The 20,179-nt window shown below is 53.7% G+C and overlaps 1 protein-coding gene across 1 annotated transcript; it reads right to left on the bottom strand.

Moving 5' to 3' along the window:
- Positions 1-1,495: 1,495 nt before the first annotated feature.
- ALKBH5 (alkB homolog 5, RNA demethylase) lies at positions 1,496-19,748 on the bottom strand. Its single transcript, XM_074158391.1, has 5 exons — positions 19,687-19,748; positions 18,602-19,442; positions 12,399-12,479; positions 7,786-7,941; positions 1,496-6,099 (listed from the first exon to the last, which is right to left on the bottom strand). Exons 2-5 carry the CDS (start codon positions 19,324-19,326, stop codon positions 5,916-5,918), a joined length of 1,146 nt encoding a protein of 381 aa, XP_074014492.1. The 5' UTR covers positions 19,327-19,442; positions 19,687-19,748; the 3' UTR covers positions 1,496-5,915.
- Between the last annotated feature and the right edge of the window lie 431 nt (positions 19,749-20,179).

Here is a 20,179-nt window from a genome sequence, read left to right as displayed (position 1 = left end):
GGTGGGGCCGGTGGCGGCCCGGTACCGGGCGCGGCGGGCGGGGCCGGCGATCCCGGGAGCCGGTACCGGGGCGGGCAGTCCCGGTGCCGTTCCCGGTTCGGACGGTGCCGGTCCCGGCCGGTAGGGGGACGGGGGAGCGGGGGCGGTGGCGGGTCCCGGTGCCGGTGGCGGGTCTCGGTGCGCGCGCCGAGCGCCGAGCGCCGCGCGCCGAGCCCCGGGCAGGCACCGCCGCGGCGGGGCGGGGCGCGTGCCACTGACGGACAACCCTCACCGCCAATCAGCGCACGGCCGCCCGCACAGCGCGGCGCAGCCCCGCCCATCCGCGTCACGCATGCGCGCCCGCGGGGGCCGATGGGACTTGTAGTCCTTCACTTCAGGCGCCCTCTGCGGGCGCTTTATTTATTTATATTCATTCCCCGCCCCCCCCCCCCCCCCCCCTTTTTTTTTCGTTTTTTCTCTCTGGGTTGGTTGGGGCACAGCGAGGGCCGCTAACCCATGTCGCAAGGTCTCCACGGCCATGGGCTGTCCTGGAGTCGGGGCTTCATCCTGGCCTACAGGCCCCACAGCCATGGAGTGCCTCAACGACATGGCGGCACCACGGCCACTGGGCCCTATGCTGGCAGGATGCACCCTGCCCTCAGCACCCTGCTGGCTCCTGCCAGTAGTATTTGGGACCTGTCCCCAGCTGGAGACTGATTGTCACTGCCATGGCATGGCTTGGGCCCAGAGTGAAGGGGGAGAACCCTGCCCTGCGCCCAGGTTTGGGGTGAGTCACCCCAGGCAGGGCAGGACTTCCCCTCCCTGCTGACTAACCGCAGCCATGGGGAAGATGCTGCATTGAGGTGACGCAGATTTTTTTGGGTGGAAAACACTCTGGAGGCGAGTGGAGGAGCCCTTCGCTCTGATGCCCCAGTTATGGGCTCCTGGATGGAGGGAAGGGGGTCTGAGCCCATGCACAGCCCCAGGGCTCAAGGGTGGGTGATGGAGAGAACGTCGCCAGACCCCAGGCAGAAGTTCATCTCAGAAGAGAAGGAGGAGGAAGGCTGCCATGTAAGGCCTACAGACCCCATCCATCCCTTCCCCTCTTTGGCACCACAGACCCATCCACCACCGTCTCCCTCTTGCATGGAGGATGAGGACCTGTACATGAGGCCAAAGTACTGGGGTGCAGCCCCCACAGGGCGCTAGGGCCATTTGGGGACCAGGCACTGCCTGTGGCATTCCTGGGCAGTGGGGCTAGGTGGGAGCTGGAGGGGGAGAGCATCCACATTTGCTCCCCAGGGATGGAGAGGAGGAGGAGGGCAGTGAGCCCCATCCCTGCTTTCTAGGGCAGCACAGGAGGGACAGACACTGTGTTTGGCTGCCCCGTCCCCGGGGAAACCAGAGACTCCCTTTATTTAGAAGCAGTTCCCTGCTCCCCGCAACCTCATTTCTGCCAGCGGAGAAGCGAGGCACACATCCCAGCCGCCGGCACCACCAAACAGGCAGGCAGAGCGATGCTTTCTGCTTTTATTCAATTAATGCAGCAATCTATACAAGAAAAATAATAATAATAATAATGAAACCATGAAATTCCAAACCCTGACAGCGAAGAACCAAATTCTTCCTAAGAATCAACCAGAATTAAAAGATTCCCCCCGCGTCAGACTGTACATAAAATAATCTCTGCCCCATTTACAGCGTTTCACACAGTACTTCTCGTATCTCAAACTTCAGAACTGTACAACTTTGTTACAAACCACGCTTTTTCCTAGGAAAAGCTTACAGAAAAAAATATTGCCACTTTCTTTTTTGTTTCTTTTTTTTTTTTTTAATTATTTTTATTTGTAACAAAAAAAAATTAGAATCTTTAAAAAAACAAAATTAAAGTCAGCCAGAACTCCTACGTGTGGGCAGGGGCACGGGAAGGAGCAGAGACACTCTTCTCAGCCGAACATTTCTCCTCCCAACCGGGAAAGGGAACGCTTTTGGCAGATAAAAGACTATTTGCCGCTGGCGGGGGTCCAGACCCCATCCCCACTGAGCCCTCCTCAAAGCACGGCAGCCGTTCTGACCCATGGGGCTCGGACCACATAGGTGCGAGCGCCAGGTACTAACAGCGCCGAAAGCCAAAGGTCTCGGGGCCCCCTCCCTGAATTCCAGGATGAGCCAAGACTCGGGATGGGGATCACAGCTCTCGCCTGACTAACAACTGGATGAGAGTTCAGCAGGTGCAGAGCCAGATTTGGCAAGGCGGGCTCCCCTGCTGCTTGCCCAGCCGGGCAAGGACCTGCCCACAGACCGACAGCCCCTCCCTGGGCCAGCTCACCTCCCACTGATGGCAAACAGCCCTCCCTTCTCTTCCTACGGATGCACGGAGCCCACGCGAGCAATGCAAGAGCTTCCGTTCAATGGCCAAGTCTTCTCGAGATACGGGTAGCAGTGACAAACCCAAATTCCTCCCGCTGCTTGAGGAAAAGCGGGGACAAACCCCACCTTCCTACCCCTTCCTTAGGAAAGACGGTTCTCACGGTCTGGGCTGTGGGTTGGGGTGCGTGGGACTGTCACATCGGACGTAGCCTTATTCCCAGTTTTGGGCTGAGCAGGTTACACGAACGACACGCTGCGGGTGGATGGAGAGGAGGTGGGACTGCACCAGACAAACACGACAAAGCCGAGCGGGTCAGGTCTGTGCATGAGCCCGTCCCGCAGAGCGGATGGGGAGAAGTTTTGCCTCCGAATTGGAGGTCACCACCCTCTGTCCTCCGCAGCAGACCCCTGCCACCGACCTGACCCGGAGCCTGCAGGCAGCCTGACACAGCCGTCGACAGAGAACAGGCATGGGCATCACCAGCATTTTTGAGCCACAGTTTTACCAGACAGGTTACAGTAAGGGATCTAGACATCTGGATCCACATCAAAATGCATCTTCTGGTTTCAAATCAAGGTTTCGCTCCAATGTTGTTCAGTGCAAAAGAGTTAAAAAACCATGTTATCTACACATATACATCCGTTGTGTATAGAAAATGTCTGTACAAGTGGGGAAGATGGCCTGCCTATATGCTGGGGACTCCTCGCCCAAGAGATGATACGGGTCAGACTGGTTGCATCCCACTCTCTCTTTCTCCAAGGTGTCAAGCCCCAACCAGTCAGGTTGAAAACCAAGCACATACAGATGGCGGCTGGAAAGCAGCTTGGGCGAGGGGCTCCTCCTGTCCCTCCAGCCACGGCCACAAGCTCAGACCCACCGCACAGATGTGGGGTAAGGGGAAAGGAAGGAGGGGAGAGCTCCCGACCATGGTACGTGGGAATACCAAAACAAACCGGGAAAGGATGGATACCTGCAGGCGTACAGACTGCGCGAGGACAGGAATTAGGCGATGGTTGGTACCAGGCTAGAGGCAAGACCTCAGGATGCCTTGTTCAGTGGAGACAGATCCAACGGGAGGGGAGCCCTGCTCTGGGAGGGCAGGTTGCCTCCAGCTTCATTTTGAGTTGAGACACCAGGGGGTACGGTATCCATATTGCAGAGGTAGGAGTAAAACTGGGAGTTGGTGCAGGGGGGAAGAAGGAGAGAGCAGCCTGTGTAGAGCCAAGACTTCTGGCAGAGACCACTGCCACCCACAGCAGAGCCTGACACTGAAGAGGGCACAGGGCACATCCAGGATGAATCCAAAAAGACAAGGAGAACCAGCCACTGCTAGGCACCCTGCTAGCAGGTCTCTAGCTTGCTGGAGACGTTTGCACCAGCCATAAGGAAGAGAAGGGATGCTGCCCCCAGCACGCGGTTTTGCTATCAGGGAAACGCCAAACTTTCCAAAACAGTGGGTTTGTAGCCAAGAGCTGGCCTGGATTCTTTGCAGAAAGCTAGGAGGGCGAGGAACACCGCTTCAAATGCTAAGCGTGGTCTGAAAATGGCCGTTTAAAAGGTTCAGAAGTAGCAGAAGCATGAAATTTCAGATCTCTGGGCCTCAAGGCTGTGCCTGTACCTCTGCACCGAGCCGACAGGGGCTCTCACCAGAAAAGCAATCGGATAAAGAGAATCAGAGACAGGCACTGGGGATCTCACCTTTGAACCCCTCGCAGATCAGCAGTGCTGAAGGTGATAGTAATTTCCTTCGCACTAAGGTGGCTGCTAGATCCAGCCTCAGCAGTAACCCCAACAGCGGGCGAGTGGCAGAAGTCAGCAGGGAAGGAAAAGGACACCGAGACCCAGATGTCAGCAAACGTGCTCGATCGCCAAGGAATGGCGCTCTGGGGATCAACACCTGGGTTTTGTTGGTTGGTTTTTTTTGTTGACTGTGAGCCCCTCAAGACAGCAGCAAACGGGTTTCAAAATATATTACATCTTTTTATTGCCAAGCGTGCAGACCATGAAGTGTGGGGGACATAACACTAAGAACTACAATTTGAAGGAGGGCAAAGCAGTAAAAATTTAAAAATAAGACTACTCCTTACAACCGCCAACACTTGGGTTTAAAGAATCAATTGGAGGAAGTTTCCTAAAAGTATGGTTCTAAATATGGTGTTAGGCCCCAAACTTTGAAAATGCCGAGGCTTCAGTCTGGGCTAACAGACCAGGTGGAAGGAGGAGGCAGACTTTAACGCTAACTCCGCAGGGCCGAATTCCTATTCCTCTTAGCATTTTCTGTAGCAACCAGAAAACTCCCAAGCCCAGGAATTCTAGCAGGAATAAGCCAGGAGGCGGCAGGCAATTTCTGCAGTAGTAGCTGCTGAATGCACTGAACTGGGGCCAAACCAGACCCTTGCAGCGTCCTCGCTCCCAGAGCCAGCCTCGGAGGGGACAGACCGCAGCCGAGCTGCCCGGCTTCCCCCAGGCCAGGGCAGCGCCTGTTCCTGCTCTGACAGAGCGTAGCCGGTCCCTTGGGATGGGATACTGTGCCATCTCAACACTCTCCACCTAAAAGGGGCAGGGGGCTGAAAGCCAAGTCCCCCATGCAGTGGAGAAGAGCTCTTCTCAGGGGGTCCCAAGGTGAGCGTCCCCACAAGCACAGTGTCTCTCCTACTCCTCTTTGCTATCTCCAACTCTGGGAAGCAGCACATACTCAATGCAATCGCTCACTCGGCAGCCCCGGAGCTCCAATATGGACCTCAGGTCAATGCTGGGCCAGCCTCAGTGAAGCCAGCCACGTTTCCTTCCTCCTCAACCAAAACACACCCCTGGTCAGACCAGCACTGAGAAACCAGAGCTCAAGTACATTCTTCTCGGAGAGGGCAGCGCAGGGACACGAGGCTGCGAGCCCACGCTGGTTTGGGAAAAGGGACTGGAAAGGAAACCTACGGCATTTAAAACTGGTACTAAAGTGCAACAAAAATGTCCTAAACCCTTTGAAATCAATTGCAGTAAGAGGGGTCTGCAAAGCTTCAAACTTCCAGTTACTGCAGGGCACCCTTAAAACAAACCCAACAACAACTACGTAAGAGCAGACCAAGGAGCCCTTTGGTGAAGCAAAGAATACGAGGCCACCACAGAGAATTTCAGCTCCTGGGGTCAAACATCATATTTAGAACATTTGGAAAGGAAGAAAGTTAAAGCAAAAAAAAAAAAGAAAAAAAAACCACAAAAACAAAAATACAATTCTTGAATCTTGCGCAATGAAACAGTTAAACTTTTTGGTGTTTTCAGAAGAAATCCCAACAGACAGCCTGGCATAACTTTATCTGCTTCCTAAGGGAGAGATGCCCGTTTGACCCATGACTCAGGACACCATGTGCACTGGACATGTTCCATCCTTACGTATGTCTCAGCATTCCTCCATTCATAAAAAGAAATCACTAGATCCTTCCTGTTTACTCTTCAGCCTGAAAGGAAAAACCAAAACTGAAGCTAGATGGAAGATAGCCAGAGGGAGGAGAAAGTTTTCACAGACTGGAGGCCAATCTCATCAGCTCCACGAGCCTGGAAAGTGCAATCCTCAGTGTCGCCTCATTTTAACTTTCCTGGCTGGGCTGCCATCCTCCTCTTCCTCGTCACAGTCCTCTGTATACTCGTAAGACCTTCGCCAATAGTTCTCGGAGCTGAAGTTGCTCCGCCTCCTATGTTTTGGTAAGAGGACTGAGCGCCTGTTTTCCTCTTTATCCATTTCTAGAATCCGTGGCCTATGGGGAGAGAGAGAGAGAGAGAAAGAGGGAGTGAGAGCACATCCATGACAGGATTCAGACGTTCCGTGTGAGGACACTGTCTGCAGTTTTGCATACTTTGAGCGATATGACTGACTGTTTCCACATTGCACCTCCCATGAGGAGGCTGAGAACTTCGCTTTTGACAGTGCAAGTCCTTCCCCTTCTCAGGGCAAGTTTTGGTCTTTACCTCCACCAGGAACACTTCCAAACAGCCCAGTCAGATCTTTTTAAGTGCAGCTTGTGGCCTCAAGAAGGCAGAGGGGTCTGTCTCTCCTACAGCAGAACTCAAAGCACAGAGACAAGCTCTTTTTTAAGCTGCTGGGATGCTCGTGGTGCAGGATCAAACCACAGCTCCAAACTCCTCTGTCCTCTCTAGTTCTCCCAAACGTTAGCACATTAGTGCAATTGTTATTCTGCAGAGCTGCCTCTGCTCTGGCCTCCAATCGCTTCATCGTAGGACTGGGCTGGTGGGCTGCACAGACCACTTATTTTTTTTATCCCAGGTGACAACTGCCGAGTTCCTCCAAGAGATACCACTATCTGATATCCATGCTATTTACATGCGTTAATCTGGAGTCACTGAGACCAAAGGAAGAGAAAAACATGTTTTTGATACCCATCTGGTGCAGAAGTTTATGCAAGCCCTCCCACCCCCCAATCCTGATAAGGTCACATCAGGCTGAAAAACAGCTCTCACGGATCTCCAGATTTGTCCTGCGTGATCGCTTCTCTAATCACACACCGGCCCACTGCGTGCTCAGAGGTAAGCTGTCATTTGCAGGCTGCCTTCTCTTCTCGATCTACCTTCCCAGTCACTCTGAGTCCAGGTGAATGAACACTGCTCATAAACAAGCCATCCCCACCCTCCTCCCTCCAGGACAGGTTGAAACACGGGCTGGGACCACACAGTGGCCAAGCCCTGAGACCAAGCCAACTTTTGGTTTTTACACCATGTGCAGAGAACACCGTCTTGATCCTCGGGGAGCTTTGGAATTGGAGAATACCATAAATATTGCAAGACAGCTGGCAGAGTGGCTATCGCTCATGGCTATCGCAGAGCACGGTGGTGTTTAAGGGAAGCCTTGCTGCAGAGCTCAAGCTGTCTGAAACCTCAGCAAGGAGCTCCACTGAAGGTCAGGTTTACGCATTCACACAGTCTGGTTACACACACAAAAATATACACGTGCAGCTCTGGAACCAAAACAGCTCTGAGAAGCTTCCCAAGAAGGCCTTCACCTTTCCCAGATAGCAAAACCTCACGTTCTCTCCCAAGACTGCTTTCATAATATAGTTTAATGCAGCTGCACAGGTTGCTTGGCAATAGAGGTCAAAAATAATTAGCTGCAGGGAAACTATTGTTCTGAATGACTGCATTATCAAGAGCCAGCCAAATCTATTGCTTCTTCATTATGCCACTCACAGGATAAACAATGTAAGCTGCTTACAGCCAGAGCTTAGCCTCCGCAAGCCTAGGAGGAACATATAAAGAACCTCATTCTGATAAAACAGATCTGTACACCACAGGAAGCACCTGGGAGGTGCAAACTAAGATGTTTTTAAGTGTGCTGTGTAGTCTCTCTCTTATCAGAGGCCAGGAGCCTCAAACATGCACCGACCTAGAGATACCATCCAAAACATCGCTCTCAGGAGAGATCATCCTACCTGTGAGCAGCATCAGGATCTGCTTTGCGATGGGACCGCTTTGGTTTCAGGATCTGGTCCCGGTTGCTTCCTGATAGACGGTCAGGGTTATAACCTGGTGGCAACACAGAGCTACTCAGGGATTTTGTTTCCAATCGAGGTGCATCTAGTCTTGTTCTGCAAATATTTAAAGAGAAGAGAATTTGCAAGGAGTTTGTACGGAACCGCTGGTGTGCTGCAGCAGACATCTGTCCTAGATGTGCTGAAGCAGAACCCTCAATCCCAGCCACACGGCTCAGGAAGAGGGTCAGGACTATTACGCTCAACAGCAGAACAAGCTGCAGCTTTCTGGTACTTGAAGCTTCAGGTTTAACATTTGCTGCCTTGGTTAGAGGGAAGAGGAAGGGCTCAGGAACAGCGTAGTCATGAGGTGAATGTGCATGGTGCTGGGCTCACTGCAATCCCAGTTACGGGATACAGAGTAGGGGCTGAGTGCTCTCAGAATGGTGCTGGGCTCACTGCAATCCCAGTTACAGGATACAGAGTAGGGGCTGAGTGCTCTCAGAATGGTGCTGGGCTCACTGCAATCCCAGTTACGGGATACAGAGTAGGGGCAACCCCGTGAAATCCGATGAAATCACAGTGACTCGTCAATAACTCGCAGCTCCAGTTACGCCACCTGGGAGATACCCTGCAAAATTCATCATCACCTACAACAGTAATAACTGCTTCTATCTGGAAACTCCCTACTGTCTCAAGATCTCATGGGGTCAGGCGTTTCTCAGCTTGAGTAAGAGTTGAAGTACAAGTCAGGAGAAGGTCTAGCAAACAGAAGCTGCACCACATCCCTTCCAGCAGCACAGCACCACCTTGATCGTGCTGGGATAGAAACAAGCTCAAGCTGCACCAGAGAGGAGGCACAGCTCTCCCCAGAACAGAGCTGTCACTGGCCCAGGGACAACTGTAGCCATGCACACGTGGAGGGAGGCAGCAGACTGAGGAACAGGAATGAAAACTCGATGGCACAGCACAGTTACCAGTCTCAGCTTACAAGCGCTGCTAAAGTCTATTTCAAAACACAGACTGAAGCATAAGAATGGGCAAAACACTAAAAGGTAGTGCTGGTGCTCCAGAGCTGCCAATTTCAGGAGGATCCAAGCCAATTCCCAGAAGGAAAGGCATGTTGATATTGTTGCTGCAGCCTGTTTCCCTCCCCGGGATTAGGGGCGAATACAGTAGGGGTCTGGGTGAAAGAAAGGGCAGAATCATTACTTGCTCTCTAGTGTTGAACTTTAGCTCCTGAGAGAGGTTTCCACGGGAGAATCCCAACCTAAACTCCTGTTAGGAAGCATGTCCAGTTGCCAAGCTTCCTCTCCGCCATCGGGGAGAGGCTCTTCAGTTAACCAGGGCGATGCCAGGCTGGCCCACGCGAAGCTGGGCATGGCAGCCCCAGTCTGCCCAGCATTCCAGAAACAAGGAACACTTCCGCAGGGAGTTGCCAGGCTGGAGCCCGCTCTAGGCCACAAAGCCGTCATCCTGAGCTGTTCTTGGCTCCAGGACTGGACCCAGTCCAGCTAGGAACACCAAAGGCATTGTGGATCCTGCCCCAGACAAGTTAGGTGGTTTAAATACCTCTCAAATACAACAGCAACTACAGGCCTGCAATTAAAACCAACAAACAAACCACTAAATAAACTGCAAGGGCAAGGGAACACCAGCCACGTTCTCTGTCCACAGAGCAATGCACGTATGAGCTGCAGGAGCAGGTATGAGGAGAGGCTGTACTAAAATGGAGAGCAAATTACCTAACAAAGTTCGAGTTAAATAGAATGATTCCCCTTTGTAACTGCTTACAAATGGCAGCATAAGCCCTCCAAAATGACTTTTGAGACCCAATTCCATAGGTCTCATTTCTATCCCCGACCTCTTTCAGCATTTCTTGAAATTGAGAGCATCGTTCCTCTCCCCCAGCCTCTTGCTCAAAGCGCTTCCCAAGCTCGCTGTCTCCCCGCCATCCTGCTCGTCGATAGGCAGGGAACACTGTAAATATCCTCACACTACAGCACTGGAGTGTTTATGACCTACTTGGTAACCACGCTGCTCTCGAGCATCCTGCAAAACTCAGTCACTTCTCCAGCTCGCACAGCTTTGTTCTGCCGCTGCCAGCAAAAACCATCTCTAGAACCACACGCTCGGAGCAGAGGCAAGAGCAGATCCAGCCTCAAACGTCTGGGGCCCGGCAGGCTCTGGCAGCCTATTCAGAGCCAAATATCCCAGTTCCAAGCTGCAGCAAAGTTGGTGCTGCCCTATGACCCAACATATCTGGTCCCGCTGGAGAGTTCGAGGCTGATTCTTTGCACGAAGAGGAGGAAGAGGAGTTTTACCAGGCCGCTGGCTGCTCCCAAGCCTCTCGTGCTAACCGGCTACCAGTGGAAGGAGCTGTTTTCCTGCTTGCATAACACGCTATTTCAGACTGCACAAAGTCGCATGATCCGGGACGAGGGAACGACACTCGCTGCAGCAATAGATGCCGCGGGGATGCGAGCGCAAACAAAGGTCACCGCAGCCCTGCTGTGCATGCATGCACGCACACGGGACTCGGCGAGGAGACGGCCGCCGTCACAAGGGATAAGCAGCAATTAATAAGCTCTATTTGGCAGCAATCAGCGCGCACCCTTTGGCAAACAGGCAATCGCCATGTATTCACCAGGGCCGCTAAGCTCTACGGAGATTACACAAAAATAATTACCAGGGGGTTTCCACTTTGCTCAAGAGAAAAATCCTGTTGTGGTTTCCTTCAGCCTGCAAGTCAAGTCAGCCCATCGCCGTCTGCGTATGACTGGGCAGAGACGCTTCTGCTCTAACGCTAAGCAAATCAGGCCCCTAAAATCAGGGGAAGACGGAAGGACTCGCTGCTACAGAAGGATGGCTAAGCAAACACAGCCAATTCGGCTCTGCTAGGAGCTAAAAGGCTTTGTCTCTCCAGCAGCAATGCACCAGGTCAGCCAGGTACATCTCAGACAGTTAGGTGCTTGCCCAGTTGCACTTTGAGGGCAGTCAGGCTGGACTGAAATAACTCAGCACCCTCAGCTTACAGAAGCTGGAGAAAGCAAGAGGTAGAACCAATTTGAACAAATATGTTAGATATCTGCACCAATTTGGGCAGCTTTAGCTTACTTAGCCAAGTCTGTCTTTTCTAGGGAACAGCTTCACAGCCTAGGGAAGGCAGCTCCTCTATCCCAAAGCCCTGCAGGATTTGGAGATGCCTTCCACTGGTGCGCGTCAGCACTCACACTGCTTTGTTGGCTGCAGTAACCAGTAAGGCGAACGTAACGGCCTTTGAGTTCTTATCGCAACCTTCTCACCTTAAACCTCATGTGGCAATAACCAGCTATGGGATGGTTTGGTTCTAATCTGTCTTCCTTTGATCCCACCTGCCACATCCCATCCTGCCTCCCTGGGTCTGTGCTGATTTTGCTTGGCTCACGCCTCAGGGCTGCTGTTTTTCCTGCCTTCATTTCACAGATCTCTCTAACCAGATGTCCAATTCCACTCCACTGGCTTTGTGCCGTATCTTCACAAAGTTGCCAGGCTTGTTTTGAAACCAACTAAGCTGTCCAAAAGCTCAGCAAGTGTGAATCCAGACCGCTTGACTGCTAGCCTTATGCCAGCCCGGGCCACAACTGCAGCCCTGCCCTCATGCCCATGCTTTCGTCTTGAGTTTACAGTACTCCAGTCACGTGTGTTTCCACTTGCAAGAAGATTTCTTGACAGCAGAATTACTGCTAACAGCTTCTAAGGTACAATCAACACGGGTGAACATGTGGCAGTCACATTTTTTGGTCTCCTCGTAGAAGGAACTGAGAAGAGAGGACATTTCTGAGCACAAACAAAGGTTATACAGAGGGAGTTTGGGGTGAGGTTGGTTTATTTTTTCTCCATTTTCTGAAGAGCTTTAGAACAGGCATTGGCTGATGCAATGCCATCAGCTGACCAGGACAGTGTATTTTCTAAAATAGGAAGCGTGCAATACAGCTTAGAGAGCTTGGCTTCCCAACACCGACTCAAAGGACAAGCTCTGTAAATTGATCACTAAATTCACTGCACCCGTTTCCCTTCAAAGCCAGTATCTTCCTCCCTCTCCCCAGGAAATGAAAACCATGCTGCCAAGAAAACTTTATCTGGTTTATAGGAGATTCTTCATCACAAGCAGCAGCTTCAAAGAACTGTCCAGGTAACTCACACGTGTGGGTATCATACGATCAGACACCTGAATATGCAGCCCAAGACAAGAGAGTTTGAAATCCTAGCTGTTTGGAGTTAGGAAGCCGATGAAAGCCAGGTGTTTGGAAACGAACAGGGCTTGCAAACACAGACATTACAACGAAGAACTGCTGCACAGAGCCAAGAAGTGATTAACTCTGCAGTAACAAGTTCCATCTACTTCCACCAGCCAAGCGATGGGTACGGCAAGACACAAACGAGCATCAGAGTGACAGCTAATCAAGATCTAAGATCAAGCCAACAAATTAACAAGCAAGGCAGTTTTAAAGTGTTTCTTTAAAAGCACCTTAGGAAACATCCCAACACCACATACAAGTTTATCTTACTGTCCAGAGGGCTTCAACACTTACTTTCGAAGGATGATGACAGCTCTTCTCTCCTTGATGTCCTGTGGTCGAATACAGTGTGTAATTTCATCGGCTGCATATCCACTGACAACAAAAACAAAAAGCCACTGTGAGAAAGATGACGGGCAGAAGCAGAAAGTGGTTGCCAGCCTCATCAACTCGGTTTGGCCGGTCATTTCCTAATTTCCACCAGGAATTCCTCCTCCAAACACCATTCCCCAGGCATAAGGGAGCTAGACTTATAGGAAGGAAGAAACTTCAGAAAAGAATGAGGACCGTTGGGGCTCTTTTTTTTTTTTTTTGACTCGATTTTTTAGTGTACACCAGAGGAAACTGCCACCTGCCACAACATTGTGAAATAAGACACGTAGAAAATGAGTTTATGGAGTGTAAATTCAGCCAATTCATTTATCAAGAAATTAGAGAGCAACAGGGGAAAAAAATCAGCACATGGCTCCAAAGCATCTTCTCATGCATGTCCCCGAGAAAAACCATCTCTCATGTTTGACATGTGCAGCAAACCCAGACACAGACGCGCACCAGAGTCGATGACAATATTTGTTAGTCGAGGAGGGGGTGCGGTGGTGGTAAGAGTCGAGTGTCTCACCCCCACCTCAGCTGGGCACAGACACTGCCATCTCGCCGCTCTTGCCTTCTCTGCTACCCACCATGTGGCACCCTGGCAGGAGCATATCTCATCACGGGTGCTAAGGAGCAGGTCCGAGAGGTGGGCCTGCCCTCTACCTGCTGTTTGGAGAGCGTTCACAAAAGAGCCTTCTAGAGTCCAATACAAGGAAAAAAGAAGGTAAATGCCTTCAGAGCCTTCAAAAAAAAACTGGCAAGGACAAGATGACCTCTGAAGGGACTTGGGTGAAGGCTGCTCACGCCACACAAAGCTAGCACACCCCCAATAGTTTAACCTGAAGCAGAAATCACCGAGCCCACTCCCCCAAGAGTCTTGACCATAAAGTTGCTGCCACACCAGCTGTCAGCCAGCCCTCCAGGAGTATGGCCAGGGCTATCGGCTTGCAGGTTATCCAGGACACTCAGAGCAGAGAACAGATCACGCACACACAGGTCTTCTCTGAGGATGGGACCAGGCTTTCTTTATCTGGTTAGATAACCCACCCACTCACCGAGAAAAAACACACCTCAAAGATGGATTTACTGCTTTGAGAAGAGAGTTAAGAGTCTAAACCCTGATCACTTAGAACAGGGGTTGATGTCCATCCCCCCCGTCCTCCAGGGCATTGCAGAACAAGACAGCGCTATGCAAAAGGGCTTATAATGATGCTCTATTATGTTCCAGGAATCTCTGCGTCAAGCTCCAGCGAATTCATTAATATCACCCACGTTAAAATTCAACTCAGCACATCCTCAGTGACATCCTGAACATCAGGAAAAGGTCTGCTTCCAGACCTGAGCTCTCCATCATGAGATACCAGCCTGGCTGCCCATTCTTGCTCCCCAGGCAGAAACCTGCTTCCCAGCTCACTTTCAGGGCGGCACGAGGCAGAGCTCATGGTCCCAGATGCACGTGGGCAGCACCAAAGCAACAGCCTCAGTACCCCCGCCCAAGGCCCTAATGGGGACCCACCAGTCTGCCCCAGTGCCATGCTGGTGTGGGAAAACTCAGCTTGCACCATATCAGATATAGTGACGGTGTGTCCCTGCATGGTCCTCCAGCAAAGGGATGGAGACACAGGTACCAGGCTGAGAAATGGAAGAAAAAGATTATTTGGTTGTGTCACACTTGTTCTGCTTTGTGCCAGCACGAACTTCTCACCCACTGCCTGGCCTTGCTGCATCCTGCTGATGGGTGAAGGGGCAGATGCTGGAACGAAACACCCATAATGATATCAAGGGTCTACCCAGAGATTTCTTGCCCAGAAAACAAAATCAAAGCATGAGATAAGAGATAAATTGGTAAGGAAACCCCTAAATTGCTGCCTACAAGAACACCTGAGCATGACATCTCCAGCCTAGAGCATCTTCCAGAAGAACATAGGGAGGTGCAGATGCTGTCCACACACTCTCCCAATTAACACTCCAACTGTTAACTAACCTGTCAGGTCTTACATCCTCAACTCCACCCCGAGTCTCTTTTTTTCCCTCCAGAAGAGCTGCTGCTGAGCCACAACATAACTGATTCACATGGAGATGTGAGCAGATTTTTTTTGTACAAACATCACCAAACATCATCAGAAAGGAGGCCCTGAAGTTCTGCAGAGTCTCTAACAAGAAATATTACTAGGGGTTGACGACAGCCAGGCCAGCTCAGGGGCAGAGGGACCTCACACACTGGCCCATCGCAGGCTTTGAGCAACTCGAAGCTTTACTTGTGGTTCAGGAAAGCTGCTGCCACAAACCACAAATGTGACAGCGACCAGTTCAAGCAGGGCCTGAACAAATCTATTTGCCTCATCACCACCGGTACACACAGAACTTCCTCCGCACCAACGGCCTGGTCTCAGGGACCAGATTTTTCTGGAAAAGCCTCTAATCCAGGCAGTTGCAGAGAGATTCCTCCAGCTGGGGAAAGCAGGTTCACCCTCCGGAGACTCCAACCAGCTCCAATTCTGCTACCATCAGGCAATGCCTCGAGACAACAGGAGAGACAAACATCACGATGTTTCCACTGCTATTACAAACAGCAGGGAGACTACTTGGAGCACTCACCAGCTGCAGAAGGGAAAAGCCCGTACGGCATACAAGCTCTCAGAACTTCGGAAATGTTACCTTTGGTCATTTATTCCTTGGGCTAATGGCAACTGCACTATTTCCACCCACAGTGCTGAGAAGCACCACCCAGCAGCTAAACAAAAGCCGGCTCGGTGTCAAGATTTGTTCCCCACGACAGCAGCTACAGGGCACGGTGTAGGGTTCCTGCACGGTGCAGGGGTCTGGCTGCAACCACCCACCCCAGCTGGCACTGCACCCCCTGGCTTCCACCCTTTTTTCCAGGCTAAGCATTTTTTAAAGCGCGTGTTCCCCAGATGAATGGGCAAATTCCTCCACCTCCTCCCCACCGCTTCTATCATTGGATGCTTATCAAATTATTGTTAAAAAAAAAGAAAACCTACGAAAGTGGTCCAGCCAGCAGCCCCCAACAGGCAGCTGATATCCAGCTTCACTCCAAATGCCCACGAAGAACAGCACAAACCAAGGTGCTGCTACCGTTTTCACCTGGCCTGGCTTGGCAGCAGGACAGACCTGCAGGAGCAGCCACTTCCCGGGGCTGTGGGAGAAGAGGGGACTGGAGGACGTTTTCTTCTAGATGTCAAAACTTACAAGGGGAAATCTTCAGCGCAGGTGGGAAAGAGAAGAAAAAGTGCCTTGCTGGAAGAGCAAAGGGCTCGTTAGCGGGTCGTGGGGTGGCTTAACCTTTGTCCTGCTGGCAGAGGTGCCCAGGCCAGCCAGGAGAATCTCCAGTCCACCTTTTAAACACTAACCTGTCGTCTTGAGATCTGAATACTTCCCAGCGAGTTTGAGGAAGGTTCAGTGTTTGCAAACACCACAGCCTGCTTCACAGTAGGCAAATTAAGTCAAGGGAGGGATACGGGGAAAGCCCCTCTAGGGGCTCCCTGTCAGGTAGGTGCTACAAAATCAGGAGGGCAATTTGGAATAAGCTGCTGAGAGCGGGAATAGGATGCGGGTGATCTGGGGAGAGCCAGAGAACAATGTGGGGGCAAAGAGACATCTGACAGCTTTCTTTAGATCCTCATGATTTCCACACAGTAACCAAACACACGCAACTACCCTGGCTTCCCTGGACAGGCGGCACGCCAGCAGCAGCCACTGACCCAGCAATATTTGAATCACAGACATTACAAGCATGCCATTTCTATCTGCGCCGTTTCCCTATCTCCAGGGCAACTGCCTTCAGCAACTGTTTACCGGCAGGAGAAAAAGCCAAGTTTGGGAAGTTGACTCAAACACGAGCAAGGGTTGGATTTCCGAGATACACCCCAGAGAGCCTACCGACAAGTCTGCACCTCTCCCCACCCCTCCCAAATTGCTGGGGTTAGAGGGGAGACAAGGAGATCAGCAGGAGACAAGGACATCTGCCTGAGTCGAGGAACTTGTATCCAGCCAGGATCATATCATCACAGAACAATCACTTTGGCAGAATCTCTCTTAAGTGAGTGCTAAGTATCTGCTAACTGCTGTACCAAAATTGAAATAATCCCTGGTTTAAAATCTATTATTTGCTGGAAAGCAGAACATCTAACCATGGATTAAGCTAGTGAACGCCTGCGGTAGGTCGGTCAGAAAGCAACCCTTCTATTTGGAGGGAAAAAGATATCTTCGTTTGCTTTGTACAATTGCTTCAGCCACGTTAATAAACTGATTACAGCACCCAGGTGACGCTGGCCAACAACCCAAACTCACATGCCTGTGAGACACCCCGCTCCGGTTCCGGGAGCCCTGAACCAGATGCCTCTTCCTGGCAGTTTTGGGGAGAAGAGTGAGAGACCTCTCCCTTCTCCTGCCATCCTTCACTGCAAAGTCCTGATCCTCCTTCAGACGTAAGGCCACGAGAGTTTCCTAGTGGCATTGACTACAAGACTACAGCCTGACCTGGCGTTAACAGCTCTGCCAGCACACTCCTAAGCAAGGAAAAAAACTCTCGCTGTCCTTCAAAAAGACCTCTGGCTGTGAAAGGACAGACAGCTATTTACTCCAAGCTCCCTCTCGGGAAAGGCAGCACAGGGGTTCTCATCACCAGCAGGAAAATTAGGGTAGAAAGTTTCTCTCCTCCTGTCTAAGAGGAGGAGACGGGGAGCGGAACGGCTGCCTCACGCCCGGCAGTCTCCATCCCCAGGGATGGAGCTTGCTCTGCGGTAAAAAGGACATGTGGCAGGTCAGGTCCCCCCTCCGGTCCCGTTTCATGGCATCACCCTGACCTCTGCCCCTCCCTGACCCACCAGGAAAATGTCTTCAGCGCCATTCCCGCTTCCCTCTGCAGTCTCCCTCATCCCTCGCTAATCCACAGGAGTTACCTAACGCGGGGGGTACAGCGAGGATTAGTTAATGTTTGTGCAGCTTTTCCGAGATAAAAGCTACGCGAGATCTCAGCATTTATTATTGATGCACTAGTCAACGGTGTGAGGCTGTGTGTATGGGGCGGGGGGGGGGGAAATTCCTTCCCGAACCCTGCGGCGATCACTTTACAAGCCAAAGCAGAGGATTGTGTTACAGCCTGGGAGCCCTGAAAACCACCCTGGACCTTCACCACTCCAAAAAAAAAAAATAAATATCAAAACCCCAAACAGGGATACAGTTGATTGCTCGGAGCACTGCTGGCAGAGTCCAGCGATCCCTGCAGGGAGCACTCTGACCTTCAGGGACACCTCACCGAGTCAGGCAGCTCCGGTGCTGGGCTTTGGGCCACCCTTCCCAAAACCTGGAGGCCGGTGTTGTCCGTACGCACCGGCCTGCGCACACCCTGCCTGTCCCCTCACCTGCCTGCCCAGCGCATACTGGGAGGCAGCGGGGATTAGGAAGCAGGCGTTTCCCAGTGCCAATCCCAGCTTTACTACCGTCCGGCTGCGTGACCTTGGGCAGGTCATTTCACCTCCACAGCTTTTCCCCTGCTTGCAAGAACGCACGTGAAGTCCTTTCTTGCACCCACGACCCACCGCGTTTCCAAGTGACAGTCCCACGAGGGCTCTGCGCTCCCGTCTCCCCATGGGCATCGGACAGGGGAGGGTTTAGCATTCCCAGTTTACAGACTGGGAAGATGAGGCCATTCACACCACACCTCCTCTCCACGCTTAGAGTCAGGTCGGGAAGGCACCGGCCAAGCTAAGAATAGACCCAGCAGCCCCATCCCAATCAGCTGCTCCGCTCTGACCGCTCTTGGGCAGGGGATCCATTTTGCGTCTCGATGTGTTATTTTAACCGTTTACGGGAACTATGGCAAAGCTCAGCTCCGCAAGTGGCCACGCTCCCGCCAAGACGTGCCTCGAGCCCCGCGGAGAGGACACCCCACCCACCCACCCAATCCACATTCACCACGGCGGCAGGAAGCCCCCCAGCTCTTTCCTTCACCCTTTCCACCGTAGCGAGACCCTGCACGCCTACAGGCGGGCGAGATCAAGCCCGAGCCGCCGTCAGGGTGTGCATCCTCGTGCCTCGTGATTAGCGTTACACAACCCAGCCCCGGCACGTTAGCGGAGGCCTCGGCGACGCGGGCGAGTTACCTGAGCACCGTGACGCTTCCCCTCTTCACGGGCAGGAAGAGAACGGGCTCCGAGACCCTGATGGGTTTGAACTGGAATTTACACCCGAAGCAGAGGGCCGAGTCGCTGAAGAAGGAGACGGAGACGATGGGCCTCTCAAAGATATGGATGGGGTCCACGTGGGAGACAATGCAGCCCCCCGGCTGGTAGTCGTTGATGACGGCACTGTTCACAAAGCCCTCGGGAATCACCCGGTGCTCCACCAGCTTCCTGATCACCAGGTCGTGCACCCACTCGGGGATGGCGTCCACTTCCCCCCGCGGGTACAGGCGCTCCTGGCCGGGGCCTCGTCTCTGCAGCTGAGACCCGTAGGTGTAGCCCTCCCCGAAAAAATACTTGTTCCGCAGAGGGGCCCGATCCACCGTGTGCTCCTTGTAGAGCCCCTTCTCCGCCCGGGACACCACCTCCTCAATCCGCGCCTCGATCTTGGCGCACTCCTCGGCGCTGAAGAGGCGAAGCTGGCGGATGCCGCTCTTGACTTTCCGAGCTTCTTCCTCCTCCTTCTGCTCCTCGTAGTCGCTGGGCTCGGAACCGGAGTCCTCCTGGTGCCGCCGCTTGCGATCGTAGGGGGGCTCGGGGGGTTCCCGCGGGAGGCTCCCGCCGTTGCTGCCGCCTTTGTGGCCGTCCCGGTAGGGCATCATGGACTTGAGCTTCTCCCGCAGGTCCGTGTAGCCGCTGCCGGCCATAGTGCGTCCGCAGCCCCCGCCTCTATCGATCCCGGCGCTGCAGGCGGCGGCGGCGGGAAGCGGCGGCGGCGGCGGCGGGGGGGGACGCGACGCTGCTATTCATGGCACCCGCCGCCCTGCTGGGGAAGAGCACCGAAGGGACGGGGAGGTGAGGACGGGGAGGTGAGGACGGGGAGGTGAGGACGGGGACCCCCCCTCCCGCCACCGGCCGGCCCGTGCCCCCCCACCCCGGGGAGATGGGACCCCACCACCGCCCCCCACCCCCCCGCCTCCCTCCCGGTTCCCTCCCGCCGTGCCGCTCCTCCCGGTGGGAAGGGGGACGGCCCGCCGAACGCCACACTCACGGCTTGGGCCCGGAGCGGGCGCGGACAATGCTGCCGGTGCCGGCGGCGGCGCTCACGCGGCGGCCGGGCCTGGCACATGCCCGGCGGCGGCCCCGGGGCGGCGCGGCGCCCTGCCCGCTCCCGCCGCCGCCGCGGCGGCGCTGACCATGTCGGAGGGGAGGGGGGGCACGGAGAGGTACGGTGGGGCCGGGCCGGGGAGGAGGCGGCGGACCGAGGTGGGGGGGGGGGGGGGTCTAGCGCGGCCCTTCCCGCGGCGCGAGCGGCGCGCTACGTCACCAGCAGCCAGCCCGACATCCCGGATCGCCGCCGGGGCCGCCCACCGAGCCCGCCCCGCCCCGCCGCGCACGCGCCCGGGCCGCCGCCACCGACACCCGCCGCCCCCCCCTCCCCCCCCGGAGCTTCACCTCCAGACCCCGCCCCTCGCACGCACGCACCTACGTACGTACGGCGACGCCGCGGTCGCGGTCCCGCCCCCGCCCGGCCGCCGCAGCCGCCTCCGCCCTCGCCTC

This window comes from Numenius arquata, chromosome 14 (genome assembly GCF_964106895.1).
Source record: "Numenius arquata chromosome 14, bNumArq3.hap1.1, whole genome shotgun sequence".
NCBI classification, from domain to species: Eukaryota; Metazoa; Chordata; class Aves; order Charadriiformes; family Scolopacidae; genus Numenius; species Numenius arquata.
This window is presented reverse-complemented; position numbering and strand designations above follow the sequence as displayed.

Coding starts and splice junctions, on each gene's coding strand:
- ALKBH5 (XM_074158391.1), bottom strand. CDS start 19,326: ATGGCCGGCAGCGGCTACACGGACCTGCGGGAGAAGCTCAAGTCCATG. Junction 7,942..12,398: donor GCTGTCATCATCCTTCGAAA/GTAAGTGTTGAA, acceptor AAATATTTGCAG/AACAAGACTAGATGCACCTC. Junction 6,100..7,785: donor GATCCTGATGCTGCTCACAG/GTAGGATGATCT, acceptor CTCTCCCCATAG/GCCACGGATTCTAGAAATGG.